At 33.0% G+C, this 19196-nt stretch overlaps 1 protein-coding gene across 2 annotated transcripts in view; it reads left to right on the top strand.

The window, feature by feature from the left end:
• The window catches only part of LOC109855720 (acetylcholine receptor subunit alpha-like), a 58221-nt gene extending 47336 nt beyond the window's left edge, over nucleotides 1-10885 (top strand). The window contains exons 4-14 of one of the 2 annotated variants that reach the window (XM_020430249.1): nucleotides 66-205; nucleotides 374-418; nucleotides 4459-4568; nucleotides 4680-4860; nucleotides 5803-5918; nucleotides 6392-6560; nucleotides 7746-7882; nucleotides 8345-8464; nucleotides 9271-9453; nucleotides 9767-9983; nucleotides 10148-10885. In XM_020430249.1, the coding sequence (XP_020285838.1) occupies nucleotides 66-205; nucleotides 374-418; nucleotides 4459-4568; nucleotides 4680-4860; nucleotides 5803-5918; nucleotides 6392-6560; nucleotides 7746-7882; nucleotides 8345-8464; nucleotides 9271-9453; nucleotides 9767-9983; nucleotides 10148-10345 (1616 nt within the window). In that variant the 3' untranslated portion in view covers nucleotides 10346-10885. Of the gene's footprint in view, nucleotides 1-65; nucleotides 206-373; nucleotides 419-4458; nucleotides 4569-4679; nucleotides 4861-5802; nucleotides 5919-6391; nucleotides 6561-7745; nucleotides 7883-8344; nucleotides 8504-9270; nucleotides 9454-9766; nucleotides 9984-10147 lie in introns of both variants that reach the window. The other variant, XM_020430248.1, reaches the window with a different exon arrangement.
• Nucleotides 10886-19196: the final 8311 nt, after the last annotated feature.

The raw sequence follows: 19196 nt of genomic DNA, 5'->3' as shown, positions 1-19196 counted from the left end.
TCTTTTCGAAAAGTTCGTCTTTTCGAGAGATCAAGATTCGCTGACACACTTTTTCGTATTCTCAGGATGCTCAGGAAATCCAGACGCGAAGCGATTATACGACGACCTCTTGTCGAATTACAACAAGCTGGTTCGTCCAGTGATCAACGTCACAGACGCCCTCACCGTTAAAATAAAACTCAAGCTTTCCCAACTCATCGATGTGGTAAGAGGGGCGATAATTTGGCGCTAACCTTTGCGCGATATAATAATATTAAATCATTCGCAAAATCGGGAAGTTATCACTCGGAGAGTGATTTTATAATTGCAAATCTTAACATATAACGTGTATCTATATGTTGTGTATAAGTTCATGCAATTATTTTTTTCGCAGAATTTGAAAAATCAGATCATGACAACGAACCTCTGGGTCGAACAGGTAATATATTAATTATAGGATTTTTTGTTATTAGAATACAAAAAGAAAGAAAGAGAGAGAGAGAGAGAGAGAAAGACAGAAACTTCAAAAAAGTATCGTACAATATAATGCTAGATATTATCGAAGTTTTGAAAGAGAATTTTCCAGCGAAAATAAAAACTCTGTACTCGTTTGCGCGTTATATTTTCGAGTTTTCGTAATACTCCCTCTTGAATAGCGAGAGCAACTGTCAAAATAAAAATCGTGACGATTATGGACACGGTACGCATTTTTATGGTCCCACTAAAAACTTCATCGACCGCGCGTCGTCTATGTGTGTGGAAGATAAATGTATGCAATCGGTTTGCTGTCGATGACACGTTTTAGCACACGCAGACATGCGTGTCCACATGCGCGCGGATATATATACATATATATATACGAAACGTTGAACGAAACGAAGAACAGACAAGAGTTTCCGGCCGAACAGCCAGAAAATAATTCCGGTGAACCGTGCAACCCACTTTCGAGAGTGCTGAATTACATAAGATAGATTCATCATCGACCGTGTGCTCGACTCGTGTATTTTTCCGCTTCGCGATATATAACGTGCATATAACGCGGGGATGAAATACAGAGAAACGCGTGTCATAAATATGTGTGACTTGTGACAGAAGAATTGCGTCATTAAAGAGCAAGTAAATATATCTCGTGATGCAAGTACAACGTGTTGCCTAGTAAATCGCTCTATCGTTTTGTGTGTTATGAGAGAAAGCGAGAAGATAAATAAGAATATATATATTGTCTTTCTGCAATAGAAAGAGAGAGAGGAGAGAGAGAGAGAGAGAGAGAGAGAGAGAGAGAGAGAGAGAGAGAGAGACAAAACTATCGCGCCGCCACGTGGAGTATTTACTATACTATTATTTTGACAACATTGTTCTTAGATATTAATTTTATCGTAGAAAACAATGTGTCGATTATAAAAAATGTGTAACGCAGTCGAGAGCGTTCTCTCTTCAAATATTTCGGAGAGTTTAATTATTTATCTCGGTTGAAAAACAATCAAAATGTAAAAATGGAATTGTTACCCGAATCCCGGGTAACAATTAATAGAAATAAAAAGAATAAATTGAAGTTCATCCCGCAGCCTTAGAACCGAAATTGTTTCAATTTTGTAACAAATTTCGAATTTTTTTATCAAGCTTTGTGCTATCGAATCTTCGGCTTTTAACCCTCATCTCGTACGTCTCTTATCGAGCTTTTGATTACTAATCGCCGCGACCTACGCAAATAAGCGAACAAATACATAAAAATTATGTGAATATATTGAATATCATTTTGAAAGATAAAAGATACGCGTTTAAATTATTTTTGTTAATTTACATTTTAATATAAAAAATTTTAATATGAAAAAAAAGTCTTTGATTTCATAACAAAGAACTTGAATTGTTGTACATTGTCGACGAAAGTTGCCGAATAGTTTTATTAAATTCTATTTAATAACGCAATCTCTCTCATCATAATTGTTATATTACGGAAATTCCGCGATTTCATATATGTAACAATTTCTCCTAACTAAACGCGTCGTCGTCTGATGCTCCATCGATCGAGAGAAGACTACCAAATATTAATGTCGCACGGTAAATCTAACTATATCGTCGATGTTCGTGGAGATTCACCGCTGAGATCTGAACAAACGTGGCGCCGGACGAGCTTGAAAGTTTGCCGTGATCTGTCAGGGTATCAATGTTATCGCATAGTTCGAGAGTACGAAAATGTTAATTCCGCGATTTATCTGCGAGATTATTCGGTTTGCGTTGCCGGCGTGTAACACTCGGCTGCCGCATTGCGAATAAACTCTCTCTCGTCCAGAGAGAGTTTTGCGAACCGATCAAAATTTTCAAATATCTTATTTTATGATCGTTAGATTCGTCACAGTGCAAACAACATTGCAGATTTTACGATTGTTCTTGGGTGTAAAAAAAATCTTGTTTCTTACACAAGCGCACTAAAGCTACCAACGTCATTTGATTAACAAAATTTAATTTTCTCTCTCTCTCTCTCTCTTTCTCTCCGCCAATTGTGTTAGAAATACAACTAACTTTTGTTACTAGTTTGTATATTCAATAGTAAGTAAAAGGAACAATGTCGTACGGACGTGCTTGTTTGTCGTAATTTCTAGCTGTTTATACTGTTGAAATCCAAGTTTCTGATGCATCTCAATTATTGTTGAAAAGTTCTTGCTCGCCAAATAGAGTTGTCGGTAGATCGATATCAAAATATCGCCGCGAATATATTCCACGGTTAAATTTAATCCCCGTGGCTTTTACAAGGCGAGTCGGAGTTTTGCAAATCCGAATGATCTCCGTCGTATTTTGTGCGTATGAATGTTTAATAAGTTATATACCCTCACACACAAGAGAAGCGAAAGCGCTCGCTATTTAACTAAACGTTACCTTTGCTCCGGTTAAACACGGTCAAAATTCGCGCGCACGAATATCCGCGGCCGTGCATTACAACGGGGGGGTGGCATAAGTAATATTCTGTCTGGCAAATATGTAAGCGCGCGTAAGCGGTGACTCGGGAGGCCGCGCGAGCTAATATTCGACATAGAAGGGCACGCACAAATGCCTGTGTCCACGCCCGGAAGGAAATGGACATTTCCGACGAGCACGACGAGCGCGCGAATTACATTTCGTATATATAAAAATAATATACCGGGATATATAATTGAATCTTTTTATTAATAAAATTTTGGTGACGTAAGAGAGTCGACATTATAAGTTCAAAACATTTATATCTGTCTGTGAATTATACAAAACGTTGCTATAGTTTTAGCAATTTCCTATAATTGATTTCTCCTCGATTCTGTATGTTGTCTATTGTTGATTTGTGCGATATTCGATGGAACACTGTCAAACAATTGTTTGTTTGTGTGTGTGTGTGTATATATATACTGCACGCTGGTTTATTCGCTCTCGCGGTGATATTCACAATGAGCGAAGCGAAGCGAAAACACGCTTCTGTCTACGAGGCACTTTCGAGTGAAACTATAAATAGAAAAGTACCGGTAACAATAAAAGCGGACAATATGGCTTCGCATCAAAATTGTACAAGATGCTGGAATAAACGGGCGAAATTCTTCACAAAGCTTCTTCTAGTCAATTTTCGAACGAGAACGGCGTTTTCTCAACGCACAAACGTCGAGACATCAACCGAGACGCGACAGGGTTTCGCGCAGTTATCTCGATTGTTAGATGATTTTAAATCTTTCTCTCTCTTTTTTCTCTTTGTATTTTGTTGCCAAATCTACGAAGAGTCAGCAAGAGTTTTGTTTCCGCGCGGATTATAACGCGCAAAGAGTCTTTTATAATCTTGCCGCGTAAGTTTTGATGAATATGAGATATCATCGCGAATTTTCGCACAACGAGCATTTTAAGCATGTGCGCAGATTAATTAGCGTTTTTCAGTCAAAGTTCAGACGGCGCAATTTTAAAGAGCCAAAGAAGAAGTTTAGGTGCGCATCGTATGCAAATCTCAGATGTTTTCAGCCTTACCTTGCTCCAATGAGGAAAGTTGCAAAATATTGTCTGTGCGCACGGTCTGTTGCATCGTGGATGGGGCAGCTTCAGAGATTTTCCGATGCCGCGATTTTCCTTTGTCGCTTCTCATTTAAATACACGCGCGAACGAAAGGATATAACGTATATAAGGATAATTGAATCCGCTTGGCGAACTCGGGGCGAACTTCGTTTTTTGTAAATTTGCAGAATTAAAATACGTAAAAAAAAAACGTTGCAAAATAACTCGACAACATTTGAAGAGAAAATATATTGCCGGTGTTATACCGGTTCGGTAATCAGAGAACTCTCTTATGTGTACCGCGAGTAAATTTGCGATAGTTTTTTGTAAAAAACCATTATACAAAAAATGAGAGTTTGCTTTATTCGTTATTATTAGAAGAGTCGCGCTTTGAGTCGTCTGAGAGATGAGAAGGACAATTTTCGTCTCTCTCAAAGCGGCAATAAAGAACTAAACAAATTGTCGCCTGTTTGTTCCCAGTCGTGGTATGATTACAAGTTGAAGTGGGATCCGAAGGAGTACGGTGGGGTGGAGATGCTGCACGTGCCGTCAGATCATATATGGAGACCCGATATAGTTTTATATAACAAGTAAGACAGGCCCGGCAGTTGTCGCGGTTTAATTGTATCTTGTTGTGTCCGTGTGTGTGTGTGTGAATTATCTGTTGGAGTTAAAATTATACGAAATTGATCAATCGACAGCGCCGACGGTAACTTCGAGGTGACATTGGCGACAAAGGCGACTCTCAACTATACGGGTAGGGTCGATTGGAAGCCGCCTGCGATTTATAAGTCTTCCTGCGAGATTGACGTCGAATATTTTCCTTTCGACGAGCAGACGTGCGTAATGAAGTTTGGCTCGTGGACTTACGACGGCTTCCAGGTGAGAACTAAATTTCTTCTATCATTTCGTCGATCGATAATTTAATCACGATCGATTATTCAATTGTCGTCTGAAAGACAGATACGTCGTTGCCTTTTTTTTCTTTACGCGAACGCAGAAATTAACAACATTCACAGACAAAGTCGATAAATTAATTAATTTCTTTTGTATGAAAAGATGTACTGAACAGACAAACCTGATTATTAAAGGACACTTTTTTTACTTCATTTGTCACGTACGCAAAAGTTATGCGAGGCAGTAAAGTTCGTACAATAAATAATTATTGAAGCGCTTCTCTTTGATCCTAATTGTTTCTTAACTCACGCGACAATCAATTTCGAGAGTTTTGAAGATTTTTTTTTTATTCCAAATGACGCTCCTCGCAAAGAGAATCCTTAGTAAAGAAAAAACCTGTTAGGAATGACTATTAAATATGATACGCTAGCATAACTTTTTGTCGTAACCGCGTTACGACAGAAGTATTAGCGCGGTCGGTTGTTAGACATCGTGCCGAGAGATCGTATTGCTTGTTATCATTCTTTATTGAGCAAACTGTCTCTTGTTAGAGACAGTTCACGTGCACAACCTCGCCATCGGGTATAAATAATGGCAAGCGGACAAAGACGTCGCGGTAGTAGAAATTGATAAGCGACCAGACGAATTGTATGACCTGAATATCGAATGCTATTTATAAAGAACTTTCAAAGTTTACGCGTTCTCAATGTGTCAACCGAGTCAACACCCACGTAAACGCCTTCGTTTATATTTTTTTGCGCTCGTAAAAAAAAAAAATTAAATATACTTAACCGCGTCGCACAGTACTGATTCTCTGGCGCTTCCTTAAATCGGAAGAGAGTAGAAACGGAAATCGCGCGTTTGATCGAACGTCAAACAGCGTCGACATCAACAATGCATTGTAAATTTTAGTGATTTATTGTTAAGGTCGATCTTAGACACATCGATGAGGTTCGAGGCAGCAATATCGTCGACATTGGCATCGATCTGTCGGAGTTTTATAAATCCGTCGAGTGGGACATACTAGGAGTCCCGGCTGTAAGGTGCGTTTTAATCATCTCCTTATAGATCATTCAACGTTTTTTACGACACGCGGCAATCTCTTAAGAGATTAGAAAAATCGCAAAAATAACAATACAAGACAGTATCTCTCCTAACTTAATAAAAAGATTTTCTCTCAAGCGCGTTATACTTTTTTAACGGGACGTCAATAAATTATTGTCTCAATATTTTAAAACATAGTCAAATATTTTATTAATATTAATAACGTCGATAATTAGTTCTTAACTCGGAAGAGCTTTAACTTGAAATATGCAGAAGCGAAGCTTATAACTTATATATATATATATATACATATGTATATATAATGCTTAACTTTATTAATATATTAACAAACTTTCGATATTTAGAGTTTTCTCGAATAGAAAGGAATCGTAGAATTACTATTACTGTCGAGATCTCGTTCAGCGAGAAAAAAACGTGTAAATACGCAAAACAAAAACCTACGAAATTGCAGAAACGAAAAGTTTTACACGTGTTGTGACGAGCCTTACCTCGACATCACTTTTAACATCACCATGAGACGGAAGACTCTGTTCTACACCGTCAACCTCATAATACCGTGCATGGGGATATCTTTCCTCACGGTGTTGGTGTTTTACCTGCCAAGCGACAGCGGAGAAAAGGTAATCAGCTAATTATCTTAAGTAGTCAATCTTTTTCAAACGTTTATTTCATAATAAAAGCAGAGTAATATAAGTGACTTTTGTTTTCTTTTTAAATCTATCGTAGAGTAACAAAGTAAATTATTATTAGAGAACAGCACACATAGTTTTATTTTAGAAATAATATTAACAATAGCATGAACATTAATTGAGAATTTTGTTCGGATGACGTCGGAATATAGAACGGCACAATTTTCCGCTATAGCAGTTTAATTTCGCGAGCGGTCCGTATCGTCGCGATATATATCGCGCGTCTGTCTTTGTACTCACCTTCTCTGTGAGAGAATTTACCACGCGGCATCGCAGTCGGGAATTAATTCCGCAGACGCAAAGATTTGACTCGATTAGATCGAGATACGGCTCTCGCCCGTTTACGATTTAATCTCTCGCGATCGATTTTTTTTCTCGCGTCGAAGTTGCGTCTTTGAATGTCTCGTCGTAAGACACACTCGACCTCAAACGTCCGATACCCACGTAGTGCGGCGCTTACATAATTCAAGTACATTCTACCGCTTCGTCGTTTTACAAGGAAGATATGTAGGAAGGTTTCTCTTCTCTCTGAAGAGAATAATCAAAGCGAAGGAAAAAGGGAAAGCGGGTCAGATGTCAGGGTGCCGGTCGTTTAGCAATTGGCGAATACGCAACGGATTGAAAAGAGGGAGGGTATGAAGTATCTTTAACGTGCTTTGCAACGTGCTTGGCGCAGAATCAATGCGAGAGAGGATCGGGAAAAGACAATACCTACTACCCCTATCCAATCGGCCTCGATGCACTTGTAAGGTGCTATCTATATATGCGCATCTCATTACGAAACTCCAATTTATAGTCAAAAGATCGTTCCGCACGTATTGTATTGACGCAAAAGAGAAGAAGAGAAACGTGTTGACAAAATTAATGAGCGTTAAGAATATTCAAACATTCAAACAACTTGACTTTTCAATAAAATTTGTCATATTTTTTTTGCGTCATATGCAATTAAGCACGTGTCAAATTTTTTTTTCTGACGTACATCGCAGTGAATCAGTTCTGCAAGAAAGCGATTTTTCTCTTTTGCGAGACAAAAAAAAACATATCGTTTCTATTAATGCTGTTTTCGCGCGTAAATCATGACTGTACATATTTTTTGTCTTCCTTCTCTTGTTACAGGTCAGCTTATCCATTTCGATTTTATTGTCGCTGACTGTGTTCTTCCTCTTGCTAGCCGAGATTATCCCGCCCACATCGCTCGTGGTACCGCTTCTCGGTAAATTCGTCCTCTTCACTATGATCCTCGACACTTTCAGGTAAACAATTGTAATTATAAAAAGCAATCAATCGTATAACAAGTACACGTATCTGCGACTATATATTTGGTAAGTTAATGTATCAATGTATAAAATAAATAACACACATAATATGTTTCAATAAATAAACCTCCTAATGGCTGGAAATTATAGAGATAATTATTGGATTATATAAATAGTAATTATAATGATATTCTATGTTCGAAGATATATTTTTAATTGTCAGTTTCTACCTTTACATGTATATAAATAAAGATCCATATCTATCTGTTTTTTTCCTATTTTTTGTCATAATGACTTTTTTAATAAATATCCGGCTGGTGGATACTTGTCATTTTTGAAAGAATATCTTGCGTAAATTTAATGAGAAAGATTTCTCAATATAATGGAATTTGAAGAAGTTAAAATTGTTGCGAATAATTGTGCGGGCAAATAACTTGGTGGTTTTGCTTTTTTTTCTAGTATATGCGTAACAGTGGTAGTCCTGAACGTTCACTTTCGCTCGCCGCAGACCCACGTGATGGCACCGTGGGTACGACGTGTGTTCATCCATGTTTTACCGAGGTTGCTGGTAATGCGCAGGTATAATACGCCATCGCAGAGAACCAATTACGATTCCAGGCAAGATATATTCTTCTGGTATTTGCGCGACCCGAGAGAGGGTCATTGCAACTACGCCAGAACCGGCATTTAAAGCACTCATTAGCGTTTGCCCGTTACGTACGTGACGTTAGTGTCACGTCATACCTAGCAAGCATTTAGTAGCACCGCACTCCCGGTGCATCATCGCTCCCGCTCTATATATATATCGCGCTATATGTGTCACTTGTATACAACACAAACTACTTGAGCATACTGCTTTATTGAGATTGCCGCAAAACATGAAACGCTACTTAGTATCTGATATATTTTATTAATTGCATAGAATTTAAAGATTTTATTTTTAAACACATAAACATTGAAACATTTAATAATACATCATTTTCCCGAAACATCTGCAACTGCCAAGTTAGAAATTAGAAGCATGTAATGAAATAACGCTTTCGCATTAGCGTGCGTGTTCACGATTTTTCTCTCGTACGAATATCGTAAACTCATCTTTAAACAAAGCAATAACTAGATGATCAAGTTATCTATTTAAACTTGTCATAAAAAAAGACAGTAATTCGTTTGCACAGAGAATTTGAATTGTACGTACATTTATGTAGAAATAATTTATCGATAAATATAAAAAAAAAAAACTGACAAACATTTAACGTAACGTATACACTATGTTTGTATTGAAGCTTGAAAAAGACAAAGTATAATTCACACAATATATTGTGTGAATTATATTTTTATTGTTAATATGTTAACAATATATTTTACAATATGCGATTCCAATTTAGGCCGCAATATCCAATAGACAAGCGTAGCATGGGCGGACATCATGGGCATCGCGTGATGGTCAGAACATGCAACGGTCTCGAGCTGCGAGATCCGCCATTATTCGCCGAGACGTCGGCCTCGGAATTGGTCGAGTCCTCCGTACTTTTTCCTAGTGTCGATTCACGGGACGAGCTGCAACCTCGGTGCGTTTCCATCAAGACACGCCCTGAACGTTGCAAAATAATAATACAAAATAATAATACAAGATCTATAAGATTTATTTGAACTCTATATTACAATATCTCTCTTTCTGTTACAATAATTTGAAGTATCAAACACACACATATTGTTTTTTCTCTCATAAATTATTTCTCTCTCTCTCTCTCTCTCTCTCGAAGAGAGAAAACTTATTTATTAATCGTTACTTTTTCAATTTATTTTTTAAAGATTAGAAAAACAAGTTTTTATTTTTATCTCTGGCGCGTTTATTCCATACTGCAACTTGTATCTTCTCAGGGAACTGGACATAAATTTAGGAAGCACATGTCGTATTCACGGCTCGCCAGCGGCAACGGCCGCGCCGCCGCCACCGCCGCAGCTTCCGACTCAAGAAAGCGTCGACGCTCTCTGTAACACGCTTCATCACTGGCACCACTGCCCAGAACTATACAAGGCCATTGAAGGCATACGCTTCATCGCCGATCATACGAAGAGAGAAGAGGATTCTACCAGAGTAATCACACACATATATATACATATGAATAAAAATTATATAAATTATTACGTATCTATATAGAAAGTATTATAAGTTTAAAAATAAATTAATTCGAAATGTGAAACACAAAAAAACACAGCATTTTTAAAACATTACCTCATTTGTGATTTATTCGGCCGCAGGTCAAAGAGGATTGGAAGTACGTCGCGATGGTGCTCGACAGATTATTCCTCTTTATCTTCACGTTAGCCGTGATCGTCGGCACAGCCGGGATTATATTACAGGCGCCGACCCTGTACGACGATCGCACCCCTATTGACGTACGACTCTCTGAGATTGCCTCCACCACTGCCAAGCCACATATGGTCACGAGCCTCTGAGGGACAATTACTAATTACGTTTTATGTCGCGCGAGTAAATAACATACACAAACTTACGCTCACACACACATATACATACACATACACATATACAATTTACCACATACTACTTACCACAACAATATAAGGGAAACTAACGTCCGAAAGACTGAAGCCTCGCTAAGTCTTCGACCTTTGCGTGAATATACGATCAACTCGTCGCGGAGAATTCTTAAAACGATACGCTTTTTACTTCGCAAACGATGTTCGTAGATAAGAAAGTTCCTGAAAAGAATTCGTTATGTGTCAAATCTTAAATTCTTACTTTTGAAATCAGAGAAATTGCAAATATTTTAGCATTTGAATTTTTTTCTTCTTTTTTTTTTTTTTATTATTGCTTTAACACTTGACCAACCGGAAGCCAGTTAATCGGCTTATCATGCAGAACCGATATACTAGCGGTGTATCCGCGAAAGAAAATCCGGTAAGTAGCGGCTTTGTTTTGATCCGGTTTCGAGTTTTAACATTTTGTCATATATTGCTGTTTTTATATACCATATATATATATATGTATGTATAAAACGTATATATATATATATATATATGTTTGCGAGATATATATATATATATATATATATATATATATATATATATATAATATTTTATCATCAAAATCCATTCACATTATCGTCTTGTTAAGAATTCTCGAGCTACAACAGGAAACGAGCTTTCCACGTAAACGTATAAAAAAAAAAGTGGTAAAAGAAGCAGTATCAGGGCGAAAAAATCGTCTCAACCATATGCACGCTAATTGCGTTTAATTCCGTGTAGCACATGGATGATATAAAAAGTTCATAACGTATAGGTAAAACAATCCGATAAATGTAAGATGGATCTTCTTATGCCTCGAACGAAATAGATGACAACTGAATGTAAGAGAGAAATATTCTGCACTTTAATCAAGTGTTTAATATATACATATATATATGATATATATATATATATATATATATATATAATACGTTTATTTTATATATATATAAATTTTATTAAATATTTCATATATACAGGGTGTCCCGTAAGTCGAGGTCAGTCGTTCGGAAAGTGATTGGGAATCCAAAAACAAGAAAAAAAGTTGATATAAACATACGTCCGAAATTGTTTTCGAGGTATCGCTATTTGTATGGTAAAATTGCTGTATATTTCGCATTTTTTGTCGAAATTAAAAGAAGGAATGGTTAGTATCGGAGTTTTGTGACATAACTAAAGTCAAATAAAAGTTACTGTTTTAGCATTACCCTAGACTTCATGTGGAGCTGCGGCTTTTAGCAAAGATCAGAACCTCACATTGTGTCACTCCTGTGGCTCCAAACTCTCTCTGCCGCGCGCGCGTATGTATAGGGTGAATGGGTGTGGATAATATAACAATTATAAGAGAGAGAGGTGTTCGAAATGCCTTCCTTCTGCAAGAAAATCCGAAATACAGCAATTTCAAATTTCATAAAATTAACGATAACTCTAAAACAACGTATTTTCAGACGTATGTTTATATCAAACGTTTTTTCTTGTTTTTGCATCTCCTCCCAAGCGATTGATTTCGACTTATTACGGGACACCCGGTACATGCTGTGTTAAATATTTCTTGCTGACCACGTTCTCTCGAGAAATTGAATTGTTTGAGATATTAGAGAGATAAGCTTTTTTACTAATTTTACTAATAGTAAGATAAGAAAAGGGGTTCGAGCGATAAGAAGACCTTATCTGTTATCATCAGGTTCAGACGCGGCCTGTTTCGCAATTAGGGAAATATAATGAAGATTAACATAAAGGAAATGATTATATTGTAGGTAAACAAAAGGGAGAACAAAACACGTATATACTGCGTAGAATTAATACAGAAAAATCTTTTCTCAACAGTGCGACTTCGTGTCAATTGTGCTTGTATCTTTTTTGACGAACGCGCGATGACATTTATTGATGTTACCTTCTTCTATCAATGAATTAGAGATTATACTCTAAACATAAAATCTAAGCAGAAAATTAATACTTCAGTATCAAAATGTCACACATCGTTAGATTATTTTCATACAAAAAGTATACATATGCAAATATAATAGTAAAAAATAATAAAAAAAAAAAATAAAAATAAAATAAAGTAAATGTTAAAGATTACAAATGGCACGAAGTTGCACAAAGCCTGTTGCAGACTCAGGAACAAAGAAATAAAGAAAGGAAATCTACATTTCCGGACACTACATCGAGCCTGTAACAATGGGGCCATATTTTCACAAAGAACGAAAGTGCGTGTTCCCTCGTATTAAAAANAAAAAAAAAAAAAAAAAAAAAAAGTAAATAAGAAATGAAATTCTAAATATCTGCATCGATTAAACGGCGCAGAAAACAGGTTGGGCCTAAGATAAAAAATAACTAACGGAAGTTTATATAGGACTCAACTTTTATTGCTCATATATATGTTTGTAATATATGTTTGTAATAAGAGTAACTTTCGTAATATTATATATTTGTTCTAGCACCACCACACGTATCTGCTCTAATGTGGCGGATAATTATTAAATGGATTTTAACAGAGTGCATAAATAACGATGCAATACACTAATGAAAGAATTATTTGATAGTGTTTTTCCACATGATTTTTGTCGTCTTCCTCTATTAAATTATTCGTTTTATTAATAATAGCGGAGCGCCGCTCATTTTGCCAAAAACGAGAAAAAGAAAAACAATAAATACGACACACAAGATCGATAATTTATTATTATAGCAAAACACACATGTATAATCGGACTATGAATATAGTAGATCGCCGTGTTTGATACTTTGTACGTTTCGATATAATTTAGTACAACAAAAAGACTCTTTAGATTGTATCGGCGCGATTGAATAAATTAATTGTAGATAGAACAAAATGATATTTATGTGAACGTGTAATTTGGAAATTTTATTACCCCTGCAATGCCTAATGTATCATTTTGGAACCAAAATATAATAATTTTTGTCGATAAATAACATGTGTATCTCTACTAATAAAAAAAAGGAGGGTCTCGTAAACCTCGAAAATTAAAAACTCTGAAATATCGTAGAAATATAGTACTTGCTACTATATGTGGACTTAATTATCTTAATCATTTTATAAATTTTCCTGTTAACAATCGATTGTATATTGGTAGAAACATCTCTCTTTAAAAAAATTAGGTTTTACATTCTTACGCGAATATCATTGAAAAGATATGAAGAAATAGTTTAAATAAAAGTTACATAGATTTTTATTTTACTTTACATCTGTACAATTAAGTTTTTAAAAATTTAAGTACATTTTTCAAAACTTTCTTTTTAGTTTTGAGAATTTAAACAATTTTTCTATAGAAACACAATTGCAAAGAATTTCATAACAAAAATGACGATGTAGTTGTCGAATTACGATACTTGTCTCTCAAAAACTGATTTTGTTAAAAATATACAGAGTATATCTTTATATGATAAACGTCTGTTTGTACCTGCACCGCATATGTCGCTCTTTACCTGATCCCATATTCCTAGAAGACATGTAGTATAGATCTTTTCTAGATGTTGTACAGAGATAAGGAGCATTTTATGGAGCTTATATGATGTCTGTAAGTAACAACATAGATATTAGTGCAAAATTATAATTAATGTAGCTGTTATTACACGCATTTATTGTGTGTGTGTGACATAAATCAAATTTTTTAATACAAACTCTTATTGTTATTATTTTTTTTTATTTTTGTTAGAAAACTAATTGATACTAGTGTATTCTTACTCTATTATATATATGTGTATAAAATATATATGTACATAAAACATCAATATAAAGGCTAAAGAAAAAACTAATAATGTGTAAAACTTCGTATTTTTATAATGTTTGCAATAAAAAATATAGTGGCATTTAATATTATAAGAAATTATTAAGTATAATGACATAATAAAAAATAATATTTGACACAGTAATATATCAAACTACAACCTTTGATAGTGTATATATCTTGCGTTTATTTTCATTGTACTACAATGTTTGTGCTTGAAAAAAAATTTACTTTTCAAAATGCCAACGTCTTGTCCAGACTTGAGTTTTTCAAATTCTTTTCGCACTTCAAAATTCAAACTTCGCAAAGCTGATAAACGAAGGACGCTGTCAAGGACTTCTACCATTGTTTAAGGCACTAAAGTTTTTTTTTCATAGCCTTCAGATGTCGCGTTAAATTAATACCTAGTATCCCAATAGGCAAATTGTGAAAATATTATATCATGAATGACAACGATTTTGCAATGATTGCACTAAGATGATTTGCCGTAACGCAACAGTTTTGTCACAATAAAATGTTGTAAATAATATTTGTCAAAAATTAAAAAACAGTCGTTATGCATTTCCATAAGTATATACATGAATTAATTTGATTTCTTTATTTGCAATTATATTTCTAAACATCACATAGCTGAAATTTTTCTCTCAAATATCGAACAATTTCTTTTTAAATTTAATTTTGCAAACATACTGCTAAAATAATTTGCCTAAAATAATTGTTATTGTTTTGCCGAGATAGTATATGGAAATTAATTTTGCAAACAGTTATAAATATTTTAAATAAAAGATAAGTTTTAAAAACTTAAGTGCATTTTTTAAAAACATAATAAAAAACATTATTTTACACTGTAACGTATCCCAAACACTACAATCTTTTATATTATATATTAGATACATATATATATGTATCTAATACACACACATATACATATACATATATAATATAATATCTTGCAATTATCTTCATTCTAAAAAGTTTGAATCAAGATGGTAGCAGCTATTATTACTGTTCGGCGATAACGATCGACTGTGTCATTGAGTATAATACAAAAAAGTGATGTACAATAATGTAATTGCATTATTCTTATATACGCATTAAATCTACATATCTATATCTATCAGATTATCAGGTTGATTACTAATGTGTGTGTTCACCAAACAAAATAAGCCGAAAATAAACAAATGACGTCATTTGGCATTGAAAACTCAGAGAGTGATCACTATGACGACTACCGACTAAAACAGGCTCTATATCGTCTACTAGTGATGTGTTTAGTATTCGGTATAGGTATCTATTCTCGAGAAAAAATGTATTTGAGTATATTCTATAAACACAACAATTTGGATTGGTCATGGCTATCTATTTTATTATACAGTAACTGCGTTTAAAATAGAATATTATTTCACTAATCTACACAACGTCAGTGTTTTTCGATGTCATCTTTTTTACTTATATCACATCAGTTATTCTACACATAAGTGTATTTTATGATAAGGTACAGATTCTAATCTATTAAAGCGCGGATAATAAAACTATAAATATATAATACTGTATATCTTCAAAGTGTTAATCTTAAATTTGCGATACGTTTATCTACTATCACAAGTATTCCTATAAATTTATAATTATCTTTTACACATTGTCAAAAAAACAGATATATTGTCACAGATATGTATAGATATATAACACATAATTAATATTAAATCTAATAATGTTCAGAGATTTCGATTTACTTCTAAAAAGACTTGAAGCTGTAGACTGCACATTGACAAAAAGCTGGGCACTTCACAAACGTACAAACGATTACACAGATATATAAAAAGAAATATAATTCTATGGTTTCTATGCTGTCTTATACTGGATTTCTAAGTAACATAAACTTTATGATAGAAGTGTTGAAGACTTATTGGTATATAGTTATACCGTTTGTTACAAATCATATGTCAGGTTAACATGATAGTGAACACACTATTTGTGAATGTGGGTTGTATATTATTTAAAATATGTAAGTAGATTAATATATAAAAAAAAGTATATTGAGTATATTAATATATGAAAAGTAATTTTTATATGTAACATTTGCTTAATAATTCTATGCAATCTATTAATTGAAAGATTTGTAGAAAGTTTTACAGGAAAATCGAAACGATCATTCTGCGTTATAACTTTAGTGAACATTACATACATATAAAATAAAAATTTAGTTTAGTTTAGTTAAAAATTTTAAAACTTTAGAAGTACATGAATGTGTTTGAACAAATTTAGTAACTTTGATATAATATAGATGTTTTTTAATATAGATTTTCACTAATATAAAAATAAATTGCATACATGTGTACGTGTTTTTCTGTTGTCATATTCCCTAATTTTATTTACTGATAAGCATTTTCATTTAGAACTGTGCCAAACTAGTTCGCGAATTAAACACTATGTTCGAAACACACATGATCTTGAGAATATTTGGCACTTTCACGTATATACCACTAATGCTTTTATATATTGCTACACATATAATGACATTACATACATAATGACGAAACTGCCGGAGATAACTTGGATTGCTTTTTCATTGTTTACTGTCTTGACTATAGTCAGGATTTTCTATTTAAATTATGTTTGTAAAACACTGTTAGCGCTAAAGTAAATCTGTTCAACTACTTTTTTAATACAAAATTGATATCTGTTTATTGTAAGAGTAAATAAAATAAGCAATTATATTAATGTAAATACATACATGTAAATACATTAACGTAAATGCATACATGTAAATACATATATTTATAAAATTGTAGGCTAAGAAAGTAGAAAAAGTAATTCATCAAATTACATATTCTTGTCGATATGCTGATATATACGATGAGATAAAATCTAGTTTTATATTATATAATAAAAATGACACATTAAAAAATTTCTATTTAAAATAACGTGTAAAATAATGTGTGGATTTTTGCATGAAGGATTCATCAATTTATATTGCAAATAACACATCATCTATTAAAATTTACTGGATTTGGTTTCTTTCTTGACTATACCTTTCTTGGCTATAACTTTCTGCAGAAAGTAAGGTTCTATTATTTTAATCTGATTAAATATATTTTACACTTTTTAGTTTTAAAATATATACATTATATTAGCCGATTATTTCAACGATACATTTGGATTCACCATTTCGAACCAAAGGTCACTTTTCAATACATATTAAATATTGATACATTATATTGTTTATATTTATATATATGTACAATAAATAGTTTTTAATATTATGTTTCAAAATGTAAATAATAGAGTAAAATGATATAATTTAAAATAGTTTCACTTTTTATACCTTATAATCTTATGAAATTGTTGTTTCCTATTTAAATTTATTTTATTTTCTTATAGTTTGCTACAAAAACATTTTTCGTTTTTGTACTGCAAGATTTAAAATATATACATTAACAAAGAAACAAGTTCCATTTACAGAGAGACAAGTTTTTGAAGCAATACTTTGCGAAAATATAGAAGTTAAGACAAACAATAACATAACATATTTGTAATATTTGGAAAATATATATATGTATGTGTGTATTGTATTTTTCACTCTTCTCAGAGAACGTGTGTATATTGTGCAAAATTAAATATTAAAAGTTCATTTCTGTATTATAATAAAATAGTAACACTTTGTTTTACTGTTTTGCCAGTTCTTAATTTTTACAATTATAATTTTTTTCACAAATATACTTTTATATATAATATATTTTCACAAATATACTTTTATATATATTTTTCATTCAATAGAATTGCTGTCACTGTATTAAATAATAAAAACTTTTCTTATGGTTTATTTATTATTATATTACACTTCATTATTACACTTGTAGATTGTACTAATTAAAATGAGTTCCATTAATTACACAATTTTTATACAAATCAGTGTGTTGTATAATTGTCACAGCATAAACAAAATGTAGTAAAAACAAGATTAATATTTTTAAATGTATAATTTATATGCTGTTATACTGGGATTATATCTAACACAACTTTATGGATAGAAATACTGAAAAATCGGTGATGTATAATTATACTGCTTGATAATGACCGTCAAAAACAACTTATAAGTATCATGTTACTATTAGGATGCACTATTTTTGACTTTATTGTATATTCTTATTTCATTTCATAAATGTATATAAAACATTAGTCAACGCTAAAGAAAAACCTAATAATGTAGAAACTTATTTTTAAAAAGTTTACATTTAAAAGTATTATACAATATTCTATAAAATTTTAAATATTAATTACAAAAACATAATAAAAAACAATATTTGACACTGTATCGTATTAAACTAATCGTATCAAACTACAATCTTTAATATTGTGTATGTATGTATATATATAACACAAGATATATATAAATATATATCTTACATTTATCTTCATCGTGCTATTTTTATGAATTATAAACATAATTGAATGATAACACTCTAAAATGTTTGAGGTACGTAAAGTGACAACAACTATTAATACCGTCAGATGATAACGACTGACTACGTCATTGAGTATAATACGAAAGAGTGAGAATAATGTAATTGCACTATTTTTAATCGTATTAAATATACACATTATTTTATCAGATTATCAAGTTGATTACTGGGTATATCTACCGAACGAGCTAAAAAGACGAATTCATTTGGCTTCAGAAATTCAGAGAGTGACCACTATGACTACCGTAAAACAGGCTTTACATCCTCTACTAGTGATGTGTTTAGTGTTCGGTATAGGTATCTATTCTCGAAAAAAAATGTATTTGAATATACTCTATAACATAACAATTTGGATCGGTTATGGCTATCTATATTATTACACAGTAATTACGTTTGAAATAGAACATTATTTTACTAATCTACACAACATCAGTGTTTTTGGATGTCACCTTCTTACTTATATCACATCAGTTACTCTAAGTATATTTTATGATAAGGTACAGATTCTAATCTATCAAGTAAAAAAATATACATATATAATATTTTAAAACAATTAATAAAGACTTAAGG

The sequence above is a fragment of the Pseudomyrmex gracilis genome, unplaced genomic scaffold, assembly GCF_002006095.1.
Source record: "Pseudomyrmex gracilis isolate BER0280 unplaced genomic scaffold, ASM200609v1 scaffold_96, whole genome shotgun sequence".
In the NCBI taxonomy this organism is placed as follows: Eukaryota; Metazoa; Arthropoda; class Insecta; order Hymenoptera; family Formicidae; genus Pseudomyrmex; species Pseudomyrmex gracilis.
The sequence above is the reverse complement of the archived record's forward strand: the minus strand, read 5'-3'. Positions and strand labels throughout refer to the sequence as shown.